This window comes from Triturus cristatus, chromosome 2_1 (genome assembly GCF_964204655.1).
Source record: "Triturus cristatus chromosome 2_1, aTriCri1.1, whole genome shotgun sequence".
Lineage (NCBI taxonomy): Eukaryota > Metazoa > Chordata > Amphibia > Caudata > Salamandridae > Triturus > Triturus cristatus.
Genome location: NC_140581.1, coordinates 673,575,649 through 673,598,336, shown reverse-complemented (window position 1 = coordinate 673,598,336; position 22,688 = coordinate 673,575,649). Strand labels below are relative to the sequence as shown.

Here is a 22,688-nt window from a genome sequence, read left to right as displayed (position 1 = left end):
TTTGGGCACTTGCCAATGAACAAAGAGTTGAATCCAGCTAAAGAAGCTAACATTTTAGGTGAGATTTTTATTGAGAAGGAAGAATTAACATTAGATTACATTTTTAAGAATAATTTAACTTGCAGTCTGAAAGAAGAGGAGAAAGCTTTTCTAAATATGGTAGAAGAAAGGAGATTGAGCATGCATGAGAAAGCAGGGAAATATAAAGTGAGTGAGACAATTTGGGACATTGAGATGGGAAAAGAATTGAGAAATGGGGCTAGTCCAACTTTAGCTCTAGATGCACCACAGAAGGGTAAGCTGTGCATTACAAGAAGGAAGTCTCAATATGATACATACTTTGTTGGGACTAGTGAATGTCATGATACATACTTCATTGCAACAGGATGGGGTTTCAGAGGTGGAGAAGATAAAATTTTTCCAGGAGTGTACTATGTTTGTGGGAACAAGGCTTATTACAAGTTGCCTGACCATTGGTATGGCACGTGTTATGTGGGCCTGGTCTTTCCAAAGATCTTTCATATAGATAGAATAGAAGATGTAGAACATATTAATTTACTAATGCGTTTCAAGAGAGAAACTTGGTCTGAAATAGTAGGTGACATTTTTGGAGCTTTAATTCCAGCAGTGGGAATTTCTTTGAATGCTCATGGGATTCGGAAACTGTCAACAGTGGTGGATCGCTTGTCGACAAATACCGCTGGAGGGTTTCTTTTGGTAAATACGGAGTTAATTGCCGTACGTGCCATGTCAATGCAAAATCGACTTGCCCTTGATATTCTATTAGCCAAAGAGGGTGGAGTTTGTGGAATGCTGAAAGTTCAACATTGTTGCACTTACATTCCTGACGAAAGCAAAGACCTGAAGGTCTATATTAAAAATATCACTGATTTGCATGAAGAATTAGTACCACTTGAAGCTGAAAATATTTGGACTAAATTAGTTAATAAGGTGATAGCTGTTAAGAGTTTTATTGCAAAAATAGGTAGTACTATTATAGGTAAGATATTGTTTCCTTTATCTTGTATAATTGTTGCTTTATTGATACTGAGATTAGTGTGTTTGTGTTGTAAAAACAGGTGAGGGAAAAAGAGATTAATTAAAAGAAATAATGAAAAGAGAAATAAAAGGTTGAAAAGAGAACCACAAGAAATTGAATTAGAAGAATTGAGGGAGAGTGTCTACTTAGAAACAAAGAGGGATGATGAGAGTGACTGGTGTGTAGTGTTGTGTAAGGAGAAAAAGACATTTCCAATTTCTCCTAAAATGGGACTAAAATTTCACAAGTTTTTTTTTGTGTTTTTGGGTTATTTGGTGATAAAATCACCAAAGGGGGGATTGCTAGAGCAGATTTTCTGTTTTGAAAATCAATTGGTTTTTTAAAGCTCTGGTTTTTCTATTTGTCGAACTAACACTAATCACTAATTGTTAATTATTTGTTTTGTGTAAGTGTTTTTACTTATCAACATGTATGTTTTAACAAGAGAGAACTACACGTGGGAACGCGTATGTGTGCTAACTAATAATAACGTGCATGTTTTATTAAAATGTTGCTGAGTGCTGTTTATTTTAAAGCACAAAACGCTTTTGAATTAATGCTTTTCTGTGTTGCGAAGGCTAGATAATTACACACACATAAGGGTATTAGTGGGGTTAACACTGTTTAATCACTATGCTGTGGTAACGTTGTTTTTGTCTCTTTCAATTAAGATGGTCTATTGTGGCCTATTGTGGCCTGATCAAATATGGCCGCCGTTTGCAGCCTAGCCTCGAGTGAGAATTTGTGGTGGAAAAGGCCGTGCTGAATATGGATGCGAGTCATCTGTCCACAGTCCTTGCCTGGTTAAAACTTTCCGTGAGGACAGCAGCAGTTCTGGGCAAGTCTCCAGATGCATTGGGACAGCCTTGGCCGCCTTGGAAAACAAAGGAGCCTTAAAGAAAGACTCTGAACTCTGAGCTCACCAGAGGAAATGTGGATGTTGAAGAAGATACTTTTTTTAAATATTCAGTTCCTGTTCTGTCTTTTTATTTTTGTGATTTTTCCTGAGCGGAGATTTTCCAAATGTAGCGATGCTACATCCTTTCCTTCTCGCTTTGCTCAGAGGTTCAGCGGACGCAAAGAATACTTTTGTTTCTTTCCTTTGTTCAGAACACTATAAAAATTGTTAGCTTAGGGAGGGCCATTGGCCATTCACCATTTTCCACTTTGCCAGGATCGATGCTGAGAGGACGGCGACTCAAGAGACTTTTACTGAGAGACCTGTCCTGACCCATTCTGACATTTAGCTAGAATAGGTAATTATGAGAATGATGATTTATTCTGATTGACTTTCTTTGACTAATTTTAGATAAAGTACCATAACTTTGAATACGGTGTTGGTTATTATTTCTTGTCAATTATTGAGTACTCTATTTTGATGATTATTGTTGTAGTTGTATAGATTGTTTAGATTATGTTTCAGGACAGTCACAATAACCAGGTCTTATCGACCTCGATATAGATGCGGGGTGTTTAGGAGTTTTCTTTCCACAGGTTCAATGCTGGTAGAGTATTTGAGCGTATGTTAGTGAAATGGGCCCTAGTGTGTGATGAGTGTATGTGCGTGTAACTGTGAAACTACTCTATCCGTGGAAGTAAGGATATTATATACACCCTGATCTGTATCACCTGCACCACCCATTGCCCATGCTAGCGCTACCAATGACAGTACCAAACCAGCGACTAACCATCACACTCTTACAAGTGTGACAATTCGGACTATTCCAGGCCCCCAAAGTTATAATATTAGCTTGGGCGGCAGATATTAGTCAATAGCATATTGAATTAGTAAACAACAGTTGTGCTCACTGTAAATCAGACACACATGTGGCAGATTGTCATAAGTGCCGGTGCTGCCATTTAAGTGCTGGTGCCGAACACCAGAAATCATTGGTTCAACTTAAACATTGGGTGACACTCTTTCAGGAGGAATGTCTTGCATACAATGCCATTTACCAAAAATGCCAACTAAAACTATGGACATTTGCCTCATTCAGTTTTCCCTGGGGACATGATGCTGGTTCCAGTGGCTTTGTTGAGGCTGTTCCCGCATTCACATACGTTGCCACTCCCGACCTGTCAGCTCTATTTCACATGGAGTCTCCCACTGCGTTGTTAAGTCAAGCATGCCATTTTGTCTCCATAATACGCTTCATGAAAGCTGGTGTGAAAACCTGATACATGGGAGATGCCTGGAGATCGTTTATTGTGCAGATTGGGTTTGTCTACACAACCTCTGAGCAGGGCATTCCTGAAGGAATGTAAATATACTCCAAATGATATGCACGCTGTACTTACACAGTGACAGCAGTACCAGGACACCAGGCCAAATGGCTTTGTGCATTGTCTACTTGTCCTAGCACCCGAGGATTACAACAACTCTGACCGCGCCATCTCAGTAACAAGCCAGGAGGATGGTAGCACCTGAAACCGCGGGCTCATCGTGTGGCACCATGACAGCAGAGTCTCGTCTCTATTCTATCTGGCAGGGAAGTGACAGCGGTCATGAAGCCACAGATGCTATGGAAGTAGGATCTGAAATGGGACCATGGGGTCTTTGGTATATAGGACGTGAGGGTGGTGACCCATTTTGGAACAGTGAATTGACATGTAGCCACGCTGTCTATCGCGCTTTATGTTAAGATGAAGTCAGCTATGTATATGGACCTTTGTGGACGTTTTAGATGTCTAATGTTATCGGTCTTGTTGAAAGGCAAAGTTCTGTGCTGATTGTACTTGACGAATTGGCGATGTCCTTTATTTGCAAGAATTTACTGAAATACAATTTTGTTGACCGCCTAAATACGAGGCCCGAGAATTTTTTTTCATTGTCAGAGAAAACCACAGGATTTCCTGGTTTTGTGCTATGCGAAATTAATGAAATTTTTCAAATGCTTTTATTAGTCAATTTTGTGTACATTTCTGTTTACAGAAGGCTTGTTTGCAGGTAACATGCAATTTTCTGCTCGAACTGATTGATATCTTGCAAGACTTTGTGTATGCGAAGTGCATGCTCACGACAACAAGATTCAGGTGGGATACCCTGAAACCACAGGAGCATAATTTGTATGGTCTTTCTCACAATTTTACAAAAAAACAATGGGATTTTGCACACCCTCATATGTGAAGCCTCGTTAATGCTTACAATATAATGTAATCACGAAGCTTCGAGCATGAATGCACTATTAAAAGCGTTCCTTTAGGCGTTGCATGTTCAACATGATAAAATATCGCCTGACAACAATATCCTACACTAAATAGCCTTTAGAAAAATATCGTCCCGTTGGGTGCATTTTTTAAATACTAACTCCAGAGAGGTGATACTTTTGTCAGTTATATTTCAGGCATGATATTTGTATCAGGTGATGTTCTGACTATAATATCCTGGTTCCACACCACTGGGGACGCAGAGTAAAAATGCAGATCGGTACTATCCACTCAGGTGATGTGCGTGTACAGTCGGTGCGGCTTTTGTAACTGTGTAAAGTTTAATATTCATATCTTGATTTCTAGAGATGAGGTGAACACGGGTTATTCACCTCTCCTGACAGGACATTACTTCCAGTCACCTCACAAATATGTCATAACAACTCTATGCCTTTTATTTGTGTTACCAGCAATCTTCTCTTGAAAATTAATCTTTTGTTGCTATTCAATTTCTTTTACGGAAAGGCCCATTAAAATCCCCAGGGAAATGCTCTAATTTCCCTTTTAAAAGGTCATATGAATATGTTAAGTGGCGTGTGCAGACGTGGAAGATGCGTGCGTCTCGCGGCCTGCAGCTGCCTCCGTCCCACGTGGGTTCGGACCATATGATGTGCACAGATCAATCTCACACACAGCGCTCGTGACAGCGCGCGCTCCACATGCTGAGACCTTGAAGAGAGGTTAATTGGAGCGCAGGGTGCTCGCCTGCCTGCGAGCAAGTTCATGTAACAAACACCAAAGACTATCTCACGCCACTCTACCGGCGGCCCTCAGAAGTCTCACGATGGGTGCTGTCAAGAGCTCGTAATATTCCTGCATGTCCTATTGATTCTGAGATTTACAGTCTTTCAAGGAGCAAACCTACACAAGTCACAGAATTGTTTACTGTAGGAACAAAAGCTGCTTTGGCCAATTATAAATGAAAGTAGGAACTCCTATTGGCTCGTACAGCACGGGCTTGGTGAAAAAGTCGGTGCTTTTTGGAAAGCAGAGGATTCCACCAGTGTCTGCAGAAAAGATGTGAAGGTCAGAGTTTCCCAGGAGTAGTTATGAAATTATTTCCTCAACCTCACGTTTCTCTTTTCTTTTTTTTTTTCTTTTTTTTATTGAGCAGAAAACATCAGTAAGTAAAACATCATCTTTACAAAGTCAAGATCCAGAGAAAAGAAAAATAAGAAGAATACAATTCACAGAAAAGAGAAAATTGCTTACTTAACCATACATTATCCTTCCATGTATCGCATAGTACAATTTGTAGAGACTCTTTTTTTAACTTCACTAAATTTAAGTGCATTATTCTAAGAATATAAAGTTAAAATATTTCCAGCTAGACGAAAAAGTTTTAAGTGCGCCCGTTCGTTTGGCGTAAACTTCTTCAAATTTTTTGGTACGCTTCATCTTATTAAGCCATTTTTCATATGAAGGTGCTTCGAGCGACCTCCAATTTTGTAGGATTAAAGAATGGTCCACTAACATTCAAATAGCTAGAAAATAACCCTCAGATTTAACTAAACTGACCTCCCTACTTGTTATGCCATAAAGAGATGCTTCCGCAATTGGGGGATAAGATCTTTTTATAGCATGGCTAAAAAAGTCAAAGATTTTACGCCAAAACGTCTCAAGTTTTGAGCATGAAATAAATATATGCCTCCATCCCCCTTCAGTGGGAGAGAGGCAACGAAAGCATCTGTTTTCAACCTGAGGGTAGAATTTATTAAGGGCCTTTGGAGTATAATATGCCATCTAGTGTGAGAGAGAAACGCCATTATCTTAAAGTTGGCAGCTCTAAAAGCCTTGTTGCCAGCAACTGATATCTTTTGCCATTCTAAGCTAGAAAACGAACATGCAGTTTCAAGAGTAACCTTCTCTAAAAAATATTCTACCAAAAGGGGTTGATTTTGGGATCGCAATACTCGATACCAATTACCTACCCCTCTAATATTAGCGGAGAAAGGAGAAGTAGCTAACATAGAAGGAGATCAACTCAATATTTTGAATATTTGGAAACAGGCACTCACTACCCTAGCTCCTAACTTACTACACTTAATCAACACTTCGTTCAGTTCTGGAACGGTCCCCCCGAATGGGAAAAAAGCGATGGTCAAGGCCCTTCTTAAAAAACCAAGCCTAGATCCTACCGAACTGGGTAACTACCGCCCAATATCCCTCCTCCCTGGAATTAGCAAAGTGACAGAAAAATGTGTTAATCACATTCTATCCGATTTTCTCGATTCACATAATCTTTTCCACCCTTCTCAAACAGGATTCCGCCCCCATCAGAGCATGGAAACCACCTTATTAGCAGTCACAGAGGAATGTAAAAAAATCCTTGACACAGGAGGCTCCACAGCCATTATTCTCCTTGACCTAAGCGCAGCATTCGACACCGTGAACCACTCGACCCTTATCCAACGCCTGAGAAAAATCGGTGTCACGGGCACCGCTCTTCAATTGCTACGCTCCTTCCTAGAAGGATGAACCTTCCAGGTCTTTGAGGAGTATATTCTATCCAAACCGGCTACCTTAACCAGCGGGGTCCCACAGGGCTCCTCGCTTAGCCCGACACTTTTCAATGTATATATGTCCCCCCTGACTGCTATCATAGCCCCCTCAGGAATCCGCATGCGGATGACACACAACTAGTGGTCGCCCTCAATCTCTTGGAACCCAACACTAGCAGGCTCCATTCTTGCTTAGAAGAAATTTCAAAGTGGATGGACCTATCCCAGCTCAAACTAAACGGGGGAAAAACTGAGATTATGGTACTAGGTAACCCAGGCTGCTTCCAGTCCCCCCTTATGTGGCCTCCCATCATGGGCCCTCCTCCCTCCCCCAAAACCGAGATCAAGAGTCTGGGTATCTGGCTGGACCAGGACCTGAGCTTTAGGATCCAGGCCAGGAAGACAGCAGCCACCTGTTTTGGTTTACTCAGAATGGCTCGTAAAATTCTTCCCCTTCTTCCCGCCCCAGCAAAAAAGGTCATGATACAATCCCTCATTCTTTCAAGGCTGGACTATGGCAACGCTCTTTATCTAGGCTCTCCCGCATCTGTTATCTCCAAAGTTCAATTAGTCCAGAACTGCGCAGCCAGATTACTTACATGATCCTCTAATAGACAATCGGCTAAGCCCTCAATCCGCTCCCTCCGCTGGCTCCCTGTGCTGGAACGCATCAAGTTAAAAAATCTGTGTATTGCGCATAAAACTTTGCTAGGGACAGGCCCTCCCATTAACTCATCCCTTATCAGCTTCTACAAATCCAACAGGGAACTTAGATCGGACAAACTGTATCTCGCTAAGGTCCCAAGAATAAAAAGGTCTAGAAGCGGCGGGCGGCTCTTCTCCTATAATGCCCCCAAGCTCTGGAACTCCCTCCTACTTCAACTTCGCACAAACTCCAATCACATAACCTTTCGCAAACAACTAAAGACTCTGCTATTTCCTTAGTCCGTTACCTGTCCTTGATCAGACTTTAGCGCTGGGACACTCCCGGGTAGCCATGCGCTCTACAAATGCCTTTTCATTCATTCATATTAACTTATATTTATTTAAGAAATTGACAATTTGAAGATATTCGAAAAATAAAGGCATAGTACAATCATGGCTCCTTGTCTGCACTTCTTCCCATGTTATAATCCTATCCTGGATAAAAAACTGATTAACTTCACCCAAGCCAGAATCCTGCCAGATTTTGCTTTGGGAATAATGTATATAGAGACCCAGATCTCTACATTCATTTAGCTTTAAGGTATATAGACCCGGAAACCCGCTTTGTTTGATAAATGGATCCAATCTTCCTATCAAATCAATAAGCGTTTTATATCTAGTTGTTTGGGGGAGTTTTGAGCATTTGAGAAAAGTGGGAATTTGAGAACCCGCTTCTACAATCATTATATTAATAAAAAAATTATCTCTACCTTTTGTGTTGGATAATAAGCAAGCAACAAAATCTACAAACGCTGCATCATAATATGTATGCATATGCGGTAAGGCTAAACCACCTGATTCTATGTCTAATTGTAAAACCGAGAGTTTGACTCTAGAAGCCTTTTTGTTCCAAATAAAAGATCTAATCATTGAGTCGAGTCCCTTAAAATAGGTAGCATTAACCATGAAAATAATGTTGGAAAATATAAAAATTAATAGAGGTAACATAGACATTTTGATAAGCGCCACTCGCCCTATCAAAGTTAACGGGAGACTTGCCCAGCTTTCCAAAAGTTTCTGTATTTTACTACTGGTGGCCTCATAGTTTAATTTAGCTAACTCACTAAATTGCCCTGTTACATAAAAACCAAGATACCGTATAGGATCTGTTTTGTGAGCCTGAAATTGGAGATTTTGGGGCAAGAATTCAGGTCCTGTATTTAATATTATGATCTCTGTTTTGGTTGGATTAATTTTATGTCCCCCAATTAATTCGAATTGGCTAAATTCGATCAAAATCCGGTCAATGTTTTGCCTCTCAGGAGATAAATAAAGAACGGCATCATCAGCAAATAACTTCAATTTAGCCATTCCGGGGATCGGTGCTTGTATATTCCTATTACCCCTTATTTTAATTGCTAAAGGTGCTATAAAAAAGTAAATAATAAAGGTGATAAGGGGCAACCTTGCCTAGTACCCCTATTAATATCCACAGAGACTATTTGATTGCCATTTATTACTAACTGGGCCTGAGATCCCCTATAAATGTTTAGTAACATAGAAATAACTTGGACCGGAAAATAACAATTTTCAAGTCCAAAAAATAAAGTATCCCAATTAACTAAATCGGAAGCTTTTTCAGCGTCAACCATCATAATACAGGCTGGTGTCCTATTAATGTTAAAATAATCCAATGCTTGTATCAGGTATCCAGTATTGGATGACATGGCCCGCCCAGCGACAAAACCCGTTTGATCCATGTGGATTACTTCTTGGGCCAAAGGGGTGATACGCTGTGCCCAGATCTTCATCAAAATTTTGTAATCGGCATTTGAAAGACTAATGGGTCTATATGAATTCACGTTATTAGGTGGTTTACCCTTTTTCGTAAAACTTACTACGATCGCCCTCTTAAACTCCGATGGAGCTGGACCACCTGTTTTCAAATAATTAAAAAGTTTCTTAAGGAATGGAGTTAACACTTTTACAAAAATTTTATAAAATTCGATGGGTAGTCCATCCTCCCCACATGCTTTTGCCCCCGCCATAGATTTTATAACTTCTGAAATTTCTGATATTATAATTTCGTTTTGCAGTTGTGATGCTGAATTCGTATCTAATCTGGAAAGTTCTACTCCTTCAAAGAATTCCTGAATCGCTTCAGAACTTATGGTATATTTTGTAGTATAAAGCTGATAATAATGTTCCAAAAAGACCCGATCAATCTCTGTTCTATCCGATACTACTGTATTTGTTTTGGGATCAATTAACTCTAATACACAGGCTGATTCCTGGCGTGCTTTTGTTGCCCAAGCTAACATTTTCCCCACCATTTAGCTTTCTTCATAGATCTTTTGCATATAAGTTTGATTTCCTCAAGGATAAAAAAATCTCTCAAGGACTTCTTGGCTTCCTCCCACTGGCCCTGTGTTTGAGGGTTACGAAGCCTGGAAGCATTATGAAGAGTTAACTAAAGTTCCGCAATTTTTTCCAGATGCTTTTCCCACTTTCCTGCAGATGCAGCTATCATTTGGCCCCGGGCTGCTGCTTTGAAACCTCCCCATAAAGAAAAAATTTCGTCTGACCCTTCGTTCGTGTTAATAATCCAAAATCCAGACCCTGAAATTCTCCAGCAATAGAGGGTCCTGGAGGAGGAGGTGGCGGTCCATCTGCCGCCGGGACCTCCTCCTACCCCTATTCCCCAATTCCAAATCAATTTGAACAAATGAGTGATCAGAGTAAGCATTAGAACCAATTTCTGCAGCAACAAGGACCAATGATCGAGAAAGAAAAAAAATACAATTTGTGAGGCGGTGTGAAACTGACGAAAGTAACAGGTATATTCCAGAGCTGCCTGATTAACCCTATGCCAAGCATCAATCAAGTATAAGTCAAGGGTCAAACCATCAAAAACCTTCTTAGTCTGAGGTTTTAACTGTTTTTTGTTTTTGTTCGAGGTATCGGGTTTTAGGTTCTGTATATAATTAAATTCACCACCTAAAACAATTTGACCAAGTTCACCTATAAGTAAATTATGAATTATTGATAATGCTGATGAATCATCAGTAATAGGCCCATAATAATTGACAAAATTTAGAAAATTACCGTTAATTTTAACTTTTATCCAGATCCATCTACCTTGGGGGTCTCGTTTTCTTGTATAAATTCCCAATCAGTATCTCTAGAAAAATAAATTGTCTTAAGAAGCTCCTGCGCCTCTTCAATATGTGTAAACAAGTGAAACTTCCCCCGCACAAGGCATTTGAGTTTAAATTGTTGCACAATAGAAGCTTGTGCCCCTTGGGCTTTGAAAAGATATAATAACTTGACAAACTCTTTGCGTCTTCTTGCAGCCACACGTACATGTTGGAAAAAATTCTACATTTTGCTCCATTCTCAGTTTCAAACTGTCTCGACTGAATTGCCTTAGACAAAATATTTTCCTTTATACGATAATCTGCAAAATTAACAAGTGTAGTGCGGCGGAACTTCAAAGTAGGGGGAAGATGAGCTGGAACCCGATGAGCCCTAGTTACAGTTAAGTCACCAGAAAACTCTGGAATCACAACCTTCTTCATGAAGGATTCGACCCAATTGAGTGTATCTGCTCCTTCGAGCCGCTCTGGGACACCAACTATCTGTAGGTTTGGACGACGTGAGAAATTTTCAAGTTCTTCAATCTTGTTTACCATACTTATTTTCTCAAGGGAGGCTAGATCTAATTGCTGAAAAATACCATTCATTTGGTCCTCAACCAGGGAAATTCTTGCTTCAGCCTCCTGAATTCGAATTGGGAGGCTAGCGACTACTTCCTCTATCTTTCCCAGTCGCTCATGTATAGCTGCGATTTCAGATTGTTGTGATTTCCTCATGTCCCGAATTTCTTCAACAATCATATTTAACATAGTTTTGATATCCATCTGATATGAAATAGCCTTCTCATCCTGGGGTACAAGATCGCATTCTTTAGCTCCTTGCTGTGGCTCGTTATTATCTACGATCATCAAAGGATCTAGCGATCTAGACTTCCCTAAGACTGAAGCTACTGATTGGCTTTGCAGATCTTTCTGGCCTTGCTGATCTTGCAGATTTTGCTGGACTGACATGGTGTCATTAGATTGTATTAGAATGTCCTTTTCGCAAGTAGAGAGGAAAGAGGGCAGAGACTGGGGAAGCGAAGTAGCGACAGCCATTGCCAGAGTTCAAGCAGTATTTTTAAGCTGGTCCGAGTCTAGCGAAACCATCAACTGTTCTTCTGGTTGTACCTGTACCTGGCCTCCCTGAGCGCCTGGGGAAGAGACCACTGGAGAAGAGGAGGATACTGCTGGCTCTGATGATACTTCTAACTTTATCGTACCCTCTGTTGTAGCTAAGGTGTTGTGCGCTGAGCTTATCTGACTGTGGCGAAGTGATAGGAAGTATCAGCTTTTTAACGAAGAGAGGGAAATCTCTGGAATTCTTCTGCTCTTGATTTTTTCGAGCTGGTACGTCTCCTGGTGAAGTAGCCAAGGTGTTGTCCCTTAGCTTAGATCCTAAAGCCTCTATCCAATGTATCTCCTTTAGTGATAGATCATCTGTTTCTGAACTTTGAGAGCTAAAGGAGGACTCACCAAGGTGCATTTTACTTCCAGTTTTAGTTAAAGTCTGATTCAGCTTGGGTTTAGCTAAATGTGTTTTAGTTTTAGCTGCAATTGCTGCATCTGCTTTCGCCGCAGCTGCGGCAAGTTTCAACTGTTTCTTCATTATGCGACTTTAACTAAACACACCAGCTTTTAAATCACAAACTCTGACCAGCCCAAGTCTCTTGCCAGGCCTTTTTAACAGCAAATAATATCAGGACTCACCATTAGCGCCACCCTCCTGCTGTTTTTCTCCCGCTCTCCTCCTATAACGCAGCTGCCAAGCAGAAGAAAAAGGAAAAATCCGACCGGAGCCTCCATGCTCCGCACTCAGCTGGACGGTAAACTGAAACCGGGGCCTCCGTGGGGTAAGTTTCTAACACCCAGCAACCACGCTCCACATGGAAATAGGGGCATCACTCCAATTAATTTTTAAAGAGAGCCGCAAAACCACAGAGCAGCCGAGACTGCAGCCGCCCGTGTTGATTCAAAGGAGCGCAAAGCGAAACTCGAACATCAGCTCCTGTCTTTAGCAGCCGCCCGTGTTGATTCAAAGGAGTGCAAAACAAGATTCGAACAGCAGCTCCTGTCTTTAGCGTCCGCTCCCACCACGCCAAACCATTGAAGACGCCATCACTGGAAGGGGAGGAGCATCACCAAGGGCTACACGCTAGCATCCTCACGTTTCTCATGTGTTAATGTAACAGGTATAGTAAATGTAACAGGTATACATTTACATCCACGAGGAGTAAGCCCTTCAAAACTTGTAAGTTTGTGTATGTTAACATACTAAGGGCCTAATATACAGCAGGGGTCATGCAGGTAAGAGTGGTGGGGCCGGGTGGGCAGGGATTTCGACAAACAACGACGAAGGGAAAATGTATTATTTATTTAATTTTTCCTCGTGGTCGTCTATCGAATCCCTCCCCAGCCCGGCCCCACCGTTCTTACCTGCTCGGGCCGCTGCTGCTAATATAGAGTTTGGTGAAGAGGATATTCCATTGAAGGGGGAACGTAGTAGCCACTCCATCAAACTGTAGTTCTGCCTCCCTCATTTAGAGTCAGACAGAACTGAAATAAGTTGGTGTCAGAGACTACTCTGTCTCTGTGACTGACATTCACAGAGACAGAGGAAGGGCCATGGGAGGATTAGCATTTGACCACCCGCCCCATTTAGAGTGGGTGGTCAAATAGCCAGTTTTCACTATCCATCACCTCCAGGTACAACCTGGCGGCAAGGCGCAGTGAAAACATGTATATGATCCCCACACCATGGAAGAACTCTTCCATGGCAAGGGGGTCATTGTTATTGGGCATTGGAATTTTATTTTTGACAATAAAAAAAATATTGAAGGGTTGCAGTAAGGCTCCGTCATGTTGACAGAGCCGTCCATCAAACTTTCAATACATTTAAAGGAACTACTGTGATGGTGGTTTCTGCCAATGCAAGAGATGTGCGCTGGGCTGGCAGAATTCTATACATTCAGCAGGTGGAGTGCCCTCACCATGGCGATAGTAAACTGCTCCGCCATGCAGATGGTACATACTCCAACCTCTGAACTCTGAATGAGGCTCTAAGGCAGTTATCTCTTTTCAGGAATGTCAACACGCACCACAGGGGACGGAGTTGCTGAAATGGAACATTACTTTGACTAAATCCATTTACAAGAGTAGATTCATATTGTCTCAATATAATAATGTGTGCACAATTGTGAATAAAGTTATCTTGGCACCTAAATTCAACTTAAGTACTCAAATATCTTTGGGAATCAGGCTCTCTGGAAACCTTTTTTTTATTTTTCTAGAACTCCAAGGGCCTAATTACGAGTCTGGCGGCCGGAGGAACGCCAGGCTCGTGGTGGTGCGGTGGTGGCAGTTGCGCAGCAGTCAAGAGGCATCTAAATGCTTGGCGGGACCGCGGGGATCCCGCAAAGGATATTGCGACTTTCCACTCGGCTGTCACTCAGACAAAATGAGGCTCAATCATAGAAAGAGACAATAGAGATATAAGTTAGTTTGTAAGTACTGTGGGGATGATTTAAAAATAATGAGTACCTTTATAAAACACAGGCTTGCTCTTTCAACTTATCTATAATAACTATCTCTAGCTTTGTGCAGAAATGTTGCTTAATTTTACATAGCATATTTGTACTGGTTTACATCTGGGGAACCGGGTTTGAGTCTCTGAAGGGGACGCTCAACATCCTGTGATTTTGCGCAAATCTCTTAATCTTCCTGTGCCTAATAAAATCAATGTGTCCATCTGTAATACAACTGGTGCTCATGTAAAGCACTCTGATACCTTCGGGTCAAGTTTTTTGTTTTGTTTTATATAGCATAAAACAAACAAATAACTTTCCTATTTTTTACTAGGTGACAAGCCTTCTTTCACTACGCCACCAATTTATAAAGTCCATGGATGTAATTCACACCAAAGTTTAACACATATGACTGCCTTTGCCAGTATTAGCGAACGTTAAGTGTGTATAGTGGGTGTGTAACACCTTTGGGATTGGGTAAATATGGAGGTTGGTTAACAGCGGTTGTTAGATCATGCTGACCACCTTCGCTAGCCCTAATCTCTATGCATTCCCAGGATCAACCTTTTTTTCCCTCTTTTTATTTTAGGATGAGACAACTTATGCTCATCATTTTAATCACGTCTGGATTGATACCAAGCCGATCACTTTGTGATGGCTTCCTGAGGATTGGGGTTTCGACCCAGGACAAGGACACCGCCTTGCTACAGGCCCCCGCTGGATCAGCGCACCGGCCGTCCCTCACCAGCCGCTCCTCCTGACGGCCTCCTGTGGATCGAGGCCGGACTCAGGTTGCCTCTACTGGACCCTGCCTGCCTGCCTTCAGGACCTTGGCAACTCTCCCAGCTAACCGCCGCCGCCTCAACCGGATTCTACCTCGACCGGGCAAGCTTAAATTTATTTTATCACCTCACATTGCTCCTAAGCACCCCGGGCTTCACTATTTGTCTCATAGGGGTCGCCTGCACAGTAGGACTCCTCTTTCGAGTTCCTACGGGATCCCAACCAGACCCTCTTTCATCTCGGCCTCGCCCTCCTCGCCTGGTTGATCCACTGACACCCTTCTTCGCCTCATTCCCTCCCTACCACCTTCAGCACCTTCATTCAGTAACCTGGTCCTGATGATGATCCTAAATTGCTAGGATCGAAACGCCGTCAACATACCAACGCAGCTTCCGGCGCCATTTACTATGGTTCACGAAAATGCTTAATAGTCTGTAAAAATTCATGTAAATAATTAACTGTGAACCAAAATTCCCTTGATATATTTGTCACATTTCCACTCTGCGCCGACGTTGTCTTCACTTGTCACCTGCGCTGTCCACCTCTGAGTGTCACGAGCACTTGTGTGCACAAAGTGTTTCAGGTTACTTACGTATTGATTTCTTACAGTGCTGCTACCACTGTTCCCAATTTTTCCGTACCCTTCCCTTTTTTCACTTGTTCTGCAAATGTCTTGTACTCATCCAAATACATGATGCCTCGAGCACATTTAAACGAAGTATGAGTCTCCCTACCTTCCTTTCTTGCAATGTTTTGTGCATGCCCGATTACTAGTCTTCTCAATAATACCGATTGAGATATTGTTGTTTGTTTATACATGATTTTAATCACAGCACCTACCTATGTTGTGGGCAAGATGTTGGCAAAACATGTAGCCTATGAGTGGCAAGACCAAGCCTAGGGTGGTGCTGAGCGGTGTGGCGGGAAGCAGGGGCAGCTCCTCTGTTTGAGAGGAGGAGTGTCACCCCACTTTAAAATCCCCCCAAAGATGAAAAATAAAATGGTAATTAATTACCATTTATTTTTCATCCCCCATCCTGAGCTTAGCGTCAGGATGGGGCAGGGCCGCTACTGAGTGACAGAAGCATGTTACTCAGCAGGGAGGAGGGTGGGCTGGTAAGGCACTGGTTAAAGTACACATGTCTTTTCGTCCAGTCGTCTTGCGACAGCCAGCCACACATTCACACTTTAAACTTCTCTGACCCTGCTGATGTAAGACAGCTGGGTTAGAGAAAGCCAAAGCCTTCAGAGTACTGTGGAGTGCTGAGTGAGGCCACTCCCACCAATCCTAGGGCTACTCTCATTCTGGTGAGAACAGCACTAGGATTGGCTGAGGGAGTTGCTGCTTCGGGCTCCTGAGTGGATAGAAGAGATCCGGAGCGAAGACGTCGCCGAGTTCTGGTAAGTTTTATTTTTTATAAAACATATTTTTTTAGGCACTCACCTGCCCTGCTTCCTACCCATAGATGCCAGACGCTACTGGCGAGAAGGCTCCCAGACCTTCCATCTCAGGACTGACCACACGGCCGCAACATGCAAAGACATGCAAGAACCATGGCCGCTTGAACCATGGGCTGAATCATTATTGGACCGTTTGGCAGCAGAGACAGGGATGGAGACAGTTGTTGGAGATGAGGCGACACTTAACCACTCTGAGACTCAGCTCTCTGTGAACCCCCTTTCTGAGCTCCCAAGCCAGGATTCACCTCCTCAGGGTGAAAGTGGCAGAGTCAGCACGGTCGGCCTGCACTGCTCAAGCACGGGCCTCATGCTAAACATTGCTGATATATGTTGCATTAAGGGCAATAACAATTGTAAAGTAATTACAGACGAATGTCCTGGTGCAGATCCAATGAGAGTGCAGAGATGTATGAATTATGCTGTATGTAACTTGTGGGATGGGATAGATAAAATTCAGATGGGGGCAACAAAGCACCACAAGCACTTCAAGAGTTAAAATAAGCATAGCCCTCCTAAGGTATAATTTGCAACCCCTCCCCACCCACTCCCACACCACACACAACATACTGAACTCTCAAATAAGCTTGACCAGCAATGCGCAGAAAAGCTCAGAAGCTAATCCTTGCTCAGTCAAAAACACTGAACCAGACCGGGCTCAAATATTACATCCCCAGGCTAGTGCATTGACCAGTCTGCTGCTACAGGCTCACAGAACAGAGACTCAAGCCTTTTGCAACACGGGTGAATCTGAGCAAATGAAAACACACAATTCCCTACAAGCAGTTGCTGACCCTATTGGCACAATCATGGAGCATATGACTGATCCAAAAAATTAGGAGACAACGTGTAAAATTAAATTACCGGTAGATGAGATAGGCTCTTTAGGGATGGACTTAACGGTGAAGCCTGAGGATTTGGGGAAATGAAAGTAGTGGCACAGTTTGCATGCTTTAGACATCAAGGAAGGGGCTAAAGGAAAGGATGCCAGTGTGTTTTTGGCTGAATTATTTAGAAAGGCTTTTCCAGATTTATCTTACTGGGACTTTTATTCACAAATAAAACAGGTACATGGATTTCCTCTTCACCAAAATGAAGAGCATGGCAATAGACCTAGAATAGACCTAGAAATTTGTTAAAATATGGGAGGAATGATTTTCTTCCATTTGACGGTGGAGTGGCAATAGCAGCTCAACACAACCATTGAATCACTTACGGAACTGTGGGTTCAGGTTTATTCACAGGCACCCTCTAGATTCAAAATTCAAAAGTCTACAAAAAGAACTATGAATTAAAATGCAATGTTTTTATAACGTCTTGGGTTTGTTTGTAGGCGATGGGATCATTGATCTGAATGTTTGAAAGGATTATTCTGAGAGGGTAGTATAAACATTACATTACCCGACTATTGGCTAAGTTGCGTTTATAGGATGATCTTGGGCAATACCTAAGAGTTATAATGAAGAAGCTGATATTTAAGGGAGTAGTAAATGTTTTTGCTTATTGAGATAAATACAGGAAAAATTTGACAAATGCCCAACATCAGATAATTTTATAAAACCTGTGCAAAAGACTAAAGAAGATGAAGAGATTCTCGATAAATGCCATCCATACTTATTTATGGTTTGATTTTGCTGTGGGATGGGGTAACTTCTAACCTGAGGATGGTTGTGTATGAGTGCTTTTCACACTGGGTTGGATGTTGTATTTCTATAATTGGGGGGAAAATGAAAGAGATACAGGATGGTAAAAAAAATTGATTTCAAGGATGGTAAAAAAAATTGATTTCAAGATGCAATGGTTCTTGCATGACCAAGGCAAACCCTTTTAAGATCTAAAATACAATGGCATCTTACAAACTTAGCATTAGCAGCTGTAAAGTTTCATTGCTGAACAGTCCACATACGTACAGAGCAATTAGCGCCTTTCTGACTACATATATTCCGCATATAGTTTGTCTCTTGGAAACTCATTTACCAAAGATCTATTGGCAAATATTTTGCCAAATGGAGATTAATGTTTTAGCATGTACCTCACAACAAATACCAAGGAGAGGGATCACTATACTTAGCGTGTGTCATGTGCGCAGCTAGATTCTTCAAACTCTTGTCAACACACATGCCTGGTGGGTGGCAATACAGGTACAAATTGAACAAAATAAACTCATCATCTGTGCAATTTGTGGGCCCAATGAAGACCAGTCACACATAATTGATTCTAGTCATTTTGAATTAGCCAAATGGTCAACCTGGGAAACAAATTGTTGAAGGGAATTTCAACTGAGTAATGAATTATAAGCTTGATTCAACCAATCGCTTAGCTACCTTGAAAATGAACAAAGTTCATATTACTAATAAGAAATTTGTACATGTGCATGGGCTTAACGATTTATGGCACTTACTTAATGGTGATGCTAGTGGATGCACTTATTACTCCATGTACATGGATATTATTCACTCATAGCTATGGCATTTAACTCAAGTAGTATGGTCACTATGACAAACATGGCTATAGAACCAATGGTTATTTCTGATCACAGCCCACAAGTTGTATGGGATGCCCTAAAAGCCTATATACGTAGTGTCACTATTCCATATGCTATTACTTGCAATAGGTACTATTTAGGAATACTGATTCACAACTAATGAGCCTGTATCATTCACAATTTATTAATGTTATTCGATCCCACTGTTTATGAGGCTACAAAAAGTTTGTTATGGGTTCGTACACAACAAACTTTGTAACACATTTTAACATCCACTTGTACAATATTTACACTATTTAAATGCATGCAAACAGTGACTAATTAAGAGCAGATTAAAATTCTTCATGATAGGTGGATTACAAACAATTTACACCTGCAGATATTGACTTACATTATGTTAATATCTCTTAGCAAGCAGAAAGTGAAGGAGGAACTTACAGTTTTCTTTAACATTTTCACAGCAAATGGCTTTTGGGTTCCTTTTTGTCTGCATCTATACACAACAGAAGTAGCTCCCCTAAAGAAGTGAAAACAAGAAATGTGAGAAGATTTTATAATAGGAACTCTCTTTCCAGCATCTTGCACGAAAAAACATAATGCACCATAGAATCATAAGACACAAATGGGAGATCTCTTGCCCATAAGGATGCTGAATTGCCTGTCTTCAGAAGGAGGTACAGAGATCTAACATGCAGAGTAATTTCAAGCAACAATTTGAAAAGATTTCAGAGAGATTCTCCAGTGAGTTAACCTTCCACTTGGTGGGTTTTCAATTGCAACCTATAGCCATCTACATCGGGAAAAATTGACTAGTAAGTAGCTTAACAGTACTCTATACATCAGTAGCTCTGCATACTTGGTAACTCCTTTGTTCATAGATACCAATATTTCCTGAGTTAAGACAGACCATGCGCAGCATATATATGTCTGCAGAGAACGCCAATAAATATTCAACGTACACTTCTCTCTAGCTTTGAAATCCGCAACTCCCCACTTTAGCAAATGTCCACATATCACGTTATTCGACGGACCATCATTGCATCAACTCATAAAAATACACTCACATCATCCCATAAAGTCCTCATTGCATCTGTTCATACTGCTACATTAGTACTCAAGTTCCTCACTCATCATCAGTGTATAATGCCCCAGATTACAGTAGCTCAAATTGCTTGACATCTCCTCATTTCATCATGCTTTTTAAAATGTAATGTTGATATTCTCATACATCTCATCAGTTTACAAGGCTATATATCTCGTCTGTTCATAATTAATCACATCTATTGAATTCATAGACTCCAACCTCTCATCTAATCAAAACCATATCGAATCAGTTTACATATTTTGTTAGATCATCAGCAAATATGTACCCATATCTCTTAATCTCAAGCATCATGACATCTCATAATATCCCTTCTTTATCAGTTCATATTTCCTTCACAGCAGTTGTCCACATCAATGCTTACACTTATCAATCATTACATATCTATTGATTACCTAACTAACGAACATTAGTACCACTGCATCACTCCATCTCCTCTCATTGACACTAATTAGTCTCTGTATTAGAATTCTCAGATTACCCTACAGAATATTCTATTTGCACTTTTTTGATCATCAGTTTCCATCTGAGTGATAAAACATTTCTACTTCAGTTCTCATGAATTTCTCATCGATGTCCATTGTTTCTCCATCAGGATCCATTCATGCCTGGTTGCGAAGAGGTAATGGTTTGCATATACCACCTCCTCCATGACTAATGCATAATCTCTGAGACTGCCGAAGAGTTCCCAGACCGCATTCCTGACTTCTCCTCAGACCATGTGTAATCAACAGCAAGTTCTGTACATAGCAGAACCTACTCCCTTGCCGCTCTCACTCGTCCTTTCTTAAGAAGGATATTGTGAAGTGCTGCACTCTTATGACCTTTGTGGTAAATTTAAATTACCTGTACTTAATTTATGCGGTAAAGTTCAATAAGGATAACTCAGAATAAATAAGAGGCAGAATCCGTGATATTTGAGGGTTTAAAAGGGGTTTATTCCTTAAAAAGGAATTGGTTCAAACCAGGCAATCGGATTCCGTCACCACGAAGGTTCGGGAAGGGATCGAGCATACTTTATTGACAGGTTATCATATATATAGTCAATGCATTACAGTAAAGGCAGATGCAGAAGGCGTAACAGTTGAGAGGAGAGATAAGAATACACATACGTAATGAAAAAGGCGTTACAATAGGCGTGCATAAGGGCGTGTACTAGAAACGTCATTATGAGGATGTCACAGATGGGTGGATCCATAAGAGAATCCTGCAATGTCAGCAGAAATACATGGCAGAGATGCGCGCACAGCAGCATGACGTGTGATTGACGTGTAACTGGAGGGTGAAGGGGACTTGACATTTAGCCCTACATGAGGAGACAGAAGTCTGGGATGTCAGAACAACCTAATCCCAAATCGTATCTAATATCTTGTGTTTAAGGAACTGTATTATCTAGAAGGAAAGGTCTCTCGGGCAGAGGCTATTCTATACTGACTGCTAGTGCGTGTATAAGCGTCTACGTGTCTACATGAGATGCGAGGGGGCATGGGCCTACCATGGTAACAGGAGCTATGAATTACTTGCCCGGGGACAGCAAGGCCGGGCCCTTGGCTCTGCAGCTGGAAGGGTGTTTACCTAAACTACTAGACAGGAATGTATTTTTCGAGGAGTGGAGCAGATAACTTGAAGGCAAAATACAGTCTTGGCAGGCAACAGGCCGAGCCAGGCACCGTTAGCCGCGCAGGGAGTAAGACAAAGGTCATGGATACAGATGCAGGTCCAGGCTGGAGCATTCAGAGGCAGAAGGCAGGAAAAAGGCTCGATGGCAGAATTCAGGGCCTAACTCGCCATAGCTGAAAAACGTGAAAGGTGCATCATATAAAGATGGTGGCAAGGCATACTTAGGAACGGAATATTCGACCCATTCATGGTGGATCTGAGAGAGAACATGTTAACGTTGGACGCAAATGTATTTGCGTCTTCATAGCTGGAAGTGGAGGGAACATACATGTACTTGTAGCACGTACATGGAGCCGTTGGGGTCTAAGATAGGGGACACAATTGATCATAAAAATTCATATTTCCTCATTCCCTCCTTGTCCCCTACGGACCCTTCATGATATATCGATCCTCATGAATCTATCAATCTGTTCACGTAACATCATTTGCTCTTCTTTCTTCTTACGGGATTTTGAATGAGAACTTGAATGTGGAATACATGATGTGGCACACAGGCCGCAAATCGCTGGCCCACATTGTAGACACAGGCAGCAACTGAATACTATGAGAAGGGCAATACCTAGGAAGGATAGGACCTTCCATCCCCAGGCTGACAACACACTCCAGAGCCAACCGGACCAAGTCCAGGTGCCTGGATTCTGGTGTATCTGACTTGCAATCTTATGAAGACGAGTTATGGCTTTATATACTGATGGCGCGTTTTCTGGAATGAAAACACAGCAGCTCGATCCGATGACTCTACAGGCTCCGCCCCTATCGGCCAGGATGACGTCAAGGACAAGACGATTTTGGAGAACAACAATCCGCATCGCAGACTGCTCCTCCGTTAAGTTGCCTAGGGCAGAAGTAGTTTCATTCACTACTGCTTCAAGGGTTCTGGTTAATTTGCGTATCAGTTTACTATTAGAGACAACACCTATGTAGGGAAAGAGACCTTTATTGAAGTCTGTGTATTGCTCCCATGCCGTTTCAGTGTAGTCGACAATCGGGAGATCTCTCTGGGGTCTATAGTGTACTAGATGGGTATTTCTATGATAATCAGGAGGGGCTAGGAAAACAGGTGGCAGAAGGAATGCAATGTAACAGGTACCATCCCAATCTAGAGGTAAACGTATATATGCGGTATGACC

General features: G+C 41.7%; 1 protein-coding gene across 4 annotated transcripts in view; it reads right to left on the bottom strand.

The window, feature by feature from the left end:
* The window catches only part of CAMK4 (calcium/calmodulin dependent protein kinase IV), a 1,094,446-nt gene that overhangs the window by 509,429 nt on the left and 562,329 nt on the right, over positions 1-22,688 (bottom strand). For all 4 annotated transcript variants that reach the window (XR_014970336.1, XM_085632589.1, XM_085632590.1 and 1 more), the window contains exon 2: positions 19,215-19,293. Coding sequence is in view for 3 of the 4 variants with exons in the window: in XM_085632589.1 (XP_085488715.1) it covers positions 19,215-19,293 (79 nt within the window). In the remaining variant the exon portion in view is untranslated. The remainder of the gene's footprint in view (positions 1-19,214; positions 19,294-22,688) is intronic.